Here is a 5,912-nt window from a genome sequence, read left to right on the forward strand (position 1 = left end):
GCCTTACCCATGTCACTGAGTATCCAGTCGGGTGATTCAGTCGTGTTGGCTCTGAGCTGAGGAGCGCTCGCCACACAGACGGTGTCGATGGACGCCATCGCATTGAACCCGTCCGGACGCATCACGCACCAGGAGCGGGGCGGCGTCACCTGGCAGCTGCCGTTGGCCTCCACGCTCGCCATTCCTATAAGGCTCAAACTGACAGAGGGCGGACAGAGGGCGGAGTCACGCAGCTGAAGGTCATAGGCGACTGAAGCACGTAGGCCAGACGAAACAACAGAACCCCACACTGTCATACATCTGACAGAAACTAAATCAAGGTTTTTTTGAGTCAGGAATACAAAAATATATAAAGATAAAAGAGACACAATGTTACTTATAGATCTGAAATTAATAATAAAGAGGGAAATAACACCGGCAGGCCTCCAGTCTCACTCAGTAAAGCATTTAAATTAAAGCTGGATGAGTGTGTTAAAGCCACATATTCTACAATACGCTGCCACCAATCAGGTGCAGGGACACTGAGGGCCTCTCGTACCTGCATGATGCCTCTATAAGGACCGGAGACGACGGCACAGGTCCTGAGCAGGAGCAGTTCAGCAGAGTCTTGTAGTCTGTCGTGCAGGCGACGTTGCACGAAGACGCCACTGCAGCACAGAAGGAAAGTGTGGTCAGCTGTGCGAGCTTGCATCTGCATCTACATTTAACACCTTAAAGCGGCCCGTCTGTCTGTGTGTATGTCATCTTCAAGCAGCCTACCAGCGGGAATCAACAAGGCCAACAGCAGCGAGATGAAGACGAAACCAGCAGCCATCAGGACCAGACAGGTAGCTGCACGGCAGCTGGAATTAGACACGGTCAATGTAAACATGATGCCCACACACACACACACACACACACACACACACACACACACACACACACACACACACACACACACACACACACACACCACAAAAAAGGAAGGGGAAGGAAAGAGTTGCTCTGGGAGGATAAGGCTCAGTGGTGTTACGGGTGTCGATGTCACATATCATATTTAACACACAGCATCTTTGCTTCAATGTACATAAACCAGCTCTACTGTTCTCTAATCAAAATCAACAAGTAATCAATGGTTCTTAAATGTCTCAACAATTAAAAATTATTTCCCACATTTTCTATCTATCAGGGTGAATGAAAGAGAATCTTACCTGATCCAACACACTGACAGGTTTGACGCAGCAACGCGTGAGTGACTGAGAGAGTGTGTGTTTAGTGGAACAATGTTCAGGCTCTCACATCGAAAGCACCGTCATCAGTGATGTGACGTAGGATGTGGTTTTCAACCCTGTGTGTGTGTGTGTGTGTGTGTGTGAGTGTGAGGTGCCTTCCCACCACATGCACACGGCTGGTGTGAATATGCAATTGTCACCCAGAGAACAAAGGAAGAGACGCGTTACTGAAAAAATACTTCAGCCAGCATTGAGGAAGAGGAGGTGAAGACGAGATAAAGAGGAGATGAAGAGGAGAGGAGGAGGAGAGGAGGAGGAGATGCTTTGAGACGTCTGTTACTGCAGATGTAGAATAGATTTTCCTAATCTTTAACTCCTACATGTGTGATCATACAGTGCATCAGGGGGTTTCTGCAGTTTCCAGCAAAGCGCCATGTGTGTGTGTCTGAGAGTGTGTGTGTGTGTGTGTGTGAGTCAGGATGTAAACGCTGCTCTCTGCCCCTGTGGGTCCAACTTGGGTCCACACGGTAACTCAGGCGGATTTGATGGTAGATGTAGTGTTCTCCACATGAAGCGTGGAATCAACGTTACAATGCTGCAGTCAGTCTGAGATGGGTGGGGTCGGGTGGGGGGGCTCTGTGTGAGCGGAATGACTCAGTTGGAGTCTACAGACGTCTCATATCACTTCGAGGCAGCGACATTAGTCAGAGCCAAATGTCAACTGGTGACACCAAAGGGTTACCGGTTTGAACCAGCCCAGGAGTCGTGAAGTTCAAGGGTTCTTCTTCTGCAGCTTTTATCTCTATTTATCTAATCATAAAAGTCATCAAGTCATCAAGTCATCAAGACACCACAAACACACACACACACACACACACACACACAAACACAAACACACACACACACACACACACACACACACACACACACACACACACACACACAAACACACACACACACACACACACACACACACACACACACACACACAAACACAAACACACACACACACACACACACACACACACACACACACACACACACTGTAGCCTCTAAACTGCAGTCCTGCACACAACAAGCAGGTATTTAAGTTACATTTACTTATTTTAAATATATATGACTGAATATTAAATGGTTATTAATTTTTTTTAATTTTTCAATTACGTTATTATGGACGTTTTAATGTTTCAGATAGATGCTGTTCAATCGATGCGTCACCCTGCATCTTTACCCCAGTGTGAACTCAGCCGCTGTGTCGTCTCCTCTCACCGCCACCAGAGGTCACTGTGCCCGCGTTTGTACCTAAACCTGATGTACACGTGGATTACACATCTGTCCGAGTCAGAGGCTGCAGGGGCAGAATGGAACCTGTGGAAAACAACAGTATCAGAAGGGATAACTTTAATTATATTGAGATAAATAATGAAATATATACATTATGGCTGCCATGGTTACCCAATCAGTATGATGATCTGACACTATGTAACCAAACTACAGGATTGTGTCACTTTGGTATAGCTACAAACGTAACTATACACTTTTAATTCATACAATCAAGCCCAAACAACTGTAGAAACAACACAATCTTGATATTAAATATGTATTTTACATTTACTAAAGCAAAACGTGTAAAGTTTTGTTATTTCTTTCAATGCATTTCAGAGCACCTGTACACGGGTTCACCGCTAGAGGGCAGCAGAGACGATTCAGCTTCACGTTTAATACTCACTTATGGCTGTTACTGTACACACAAATATCTTTTGACAGCCTGATAGCTCCTGGTGTGTGTTTTTGTACATATATAGAGTGGAGTGTCCAGAGTCTAATGGTTGTTCTTCACGTGTGAGTCAGTGCTGCACTCTGTGTGTGTTTGTGAGTCAGTGGGTATTTATGTCGCTGTCTGAGCTGTGCATATGTTCATATATAGGTTATGGTATATTTTTATGTGACAATATACATTCCTATAGCTTGACTGTACTGTTCAAAAATAGTGTAGCTGTAAAAAAAAAAAAAAAAAAAAAAAAGTCCTCAGCTGAAGGAGCAATGACAAAAGCTCCCTAAACTCTTCAACCAACACCTATAAAGAACACTCATAGATCCCAGATATAAAGCAAAGTTGAAAACGTAAACGCTTTTTTGTCTGGTGTTTTTGTTTCTTTTCCGGTTTCTTTTATTCCGGCGCTTTTCCTTACGAAGAAACAACACATTTACCTCCACGTCCTCACTGTAAGGGCCTTTGCATAAAGTCAAATGTAAACGATGAGCCTCGGGAGTCCGTCTCAATTTGCCTGCAAAGTCGTGTATTCTGTAATTCCATACCTTAAACATTAGGATTTTGTTATTTTTCTAACTTTTTTTAACAGCATAATCCGACAGCCAGGAGTGTGTGTAGGACTTTGTCTAAGTTTGAACACTCCAGGTCCCTGCTGATAGAAATCCTGGGCTAAGACAAACACACAGCAGCTGGATTGCTTCCAAAGCTTTGTTTTCGATTGGTCCTTTACATCTGTAACGTGTCTACATCAACATGAATTCACTCGCCTCCACTCAACCCACCAGGTACGAGTCCCGGCCAATCACAACAGAGCATGCAGGTTTTTGCATGAGGCCCTTAAAGCCCGTGTGTTTTTTTTGGTACGTTAACACAAAGTTAATACAAAGGTTTTAAAATCAGTTACTGGGAGAAAAGAAGGAGGTGAAGATCAGGAGAACACGGCCCGATTTAATAAAGGCACGTGTTCCAAATGTAGTTAGCTGAGTTTAGACAGATGCTTTATTGTGGCACCTAACAGCGACCTGCCTGTTACTAAGAACAACACAACAGGGAAAACACAAATAGTGAAAAGTGTAAAAACAGCCTCAACATGGACCTTTATGACCTTCTGCACCTTTGCATTACATCTTCAAAGGTTTTCCTTGGGGTACGTAGTGGGTGGTTGTCCTTTCTGTGTGTGTGTGTGTATGTGTGTGTGTGCGTGCGGGGGTTGCTCTGTTTCTAGCAGAGGTGGCTAAAATAGCTCTCGTCAGGTCAAGAAGGGGTCTTCATCCCTCTCGAGGGCTGCAAGCTCTCGTCAAGTTGTTCTGTGAAGTGACCCGGACACTGAAGCAAAGTGGTGGAGGTGTCTCTACTGTGAGGGTGGCGAGGGCGAGGGCGGCGGCGGCGGTGCGCTTACATGTTCAGCGCCGGGGTAGGGGGTGGAAAAGTTGATTGTGTGTGTGTGTGTGTGTGAGGAGGGGAGGGGAGGGGAGGGGAGGGGAGGGGTGGTGTAGCCGGTAAATATGCAGTCTTGCAGCTGTGCGTGTGCTTGTCCATGTCTGAATGAACGGGAGGAAGGGGCACAGAGGGGGCGATGCAGGTTCAGAAGTGTTGAAGCAGAAAATCTCTCTCTCTCTCACACACACACTCTCTCTCTCTCTATCTCCCCCTCTCTGTTGCCAGGCCAGACGCAAAGCAACAGCAATTTGTGCGATTTCACAGCTCACCGGATCCCTAAAACTCTGACAGCCTCGCGCTGAGGTGGGTGGGGGGTGGCGGGGGAGGGAGGGAGGTAATGAGGGACGGGATGGAAAATGGAAGGAACCAGGAAGAGGACAGAGACGGAGGGATGGATGGATTTGCAGAGGCGATGAATACAGAAGAGAGGGTGGAAATTGAAGCTGGATAGATTGGCGGGTAAGCAGGAGAGATGAGGAGCTGAGGGCTGATCAGATGGAAAAGATGTTTCAGTGAGCAGAGAGTGACTCAGAACATGCAGGCCTCCGTCTTCATCTGAGAGGCCTCACACGTTCTCTGCCCGTCTGTCTGTACAAGTACTGTCGCACATTTGCAGCATCAAAGAAAGAAAGAAAGGAACTTTTCCAGGAAGCACAAGAACTTCAGGCTCTTTTACGCCAAAGAACCGGGAGCAACGTTCAGCTCCGACTCAGGAGAAGACACTGTCCACCCAATATTCACAATAATCAAAGCACCAGCGGGAATCTCCAGTGTAGGAACTCACAGATGACGACACACACAAAACTTATATGGCATTTAACTGAGATCTGGCTTTGCTGTTTGAAAACACTGCAGGCTAACGGCGGCTCGGGCGCTGAGATTGAGAGGCTCGTTTCTATCCTGAGGTCGTTCTGAAACCCGACCGGCCTCGATGGATACCCGACACACACGAGGACAGGGAGAGAGGGAGAGAGAGAGGGAGAGAGAGGGAGAGACAGATAGATAGATGGGGCGGAGGAGGAGATGAAGAGATGAGATGGCGGAGATAGAGAGGGAGAGTGCCCTTGTGATAAGGGGCGTCACCTGAGTGCTTTGTTTTTGTTGGCAGGTCAAGAGAGAGCTTGACAAGAGGGAGTTTTTGGAGTGTGTGTGTGTGTGTGTGTTGGTGGTGGTGGTGGGGGGGATAAGGACATCTGCGCAGGCTTTGAAGAGGTCAGCCACGGGACAGGAACCCTTCTTAATCCTCCCAGCTGGGCCCGCCAGAGAGGATTTGGACCCCCGCTCGCTCTCGGCCCCTCACCCACAACAGTAGCTAATTGAGCCGCGGCGCTGTGATCGCGGCGCTTCCATGTAAAGCCCTGCGTGCTTTCACAGGGGGCTTTGGAGCCTGACCGGGGGGGGGAAATCCTGCCTACTGCCTACCTGCTCTCATCAACGATACCTGCTGGCACAGCGACACACACGCCGCCACACGCGTACGCATAAGA

General features: G+C 47.5%; 1 protein-coding gene across 1 annotated transcript in view; it reads right to left on the reverse strand.

The window, feature by feature from the left end:
• il21r.1 (interleukin 21 receptor, tandem duplicate 1) overlaps positions 1 to 1,804 on the reverse strand; it is a 7,877-nt gene extending 6,073 nt beyond the window's left edge. Inside the window, exons 1-4 of the mRNA XM_076150430.1 lie at positions 1,191 to 1,804; positions 760 to 842; positions 539 to 647; positions 8 to 198 (exon numbers count right to left, since the gene is read on the reverse strand). Of these exons, the coding sequence (XP_076006545.1) occupies positions 8 to 198; positions 539 to 647; positions 760 to 814 (355 nt within the window). The 5' untranslated portion in view covers positions 815 to 842; positions 1,191 to 1,804. The remainder of the gene's footprint in view (positions 1 to 7; positions 199 to 538; positions 648 to 759; positions 843 to 1,190) is intronic.
• Between the last annotated feature and the right edge of the window lie 4,108 nt (positions 1,805 to 5,912).

This window comes from Genypterus blacodes, unplaced genomic scaffold (genome assembly GCF_046128005.1).
Source record: "Genypterus blacodes isolate CSIRO-AG114 ecotype Tasmania unplaced genomic scaffold, CSIRO-AGI_Gbla_v1 ptg000052l_1, whole genome shotgun sequence".
Lineage (NCBI taxonomy): Eukaryota > Metazoa > Chordata > Actinopteri > Ophidiiformes > Ophidiidae > Genypterus > Genypterus blacodes.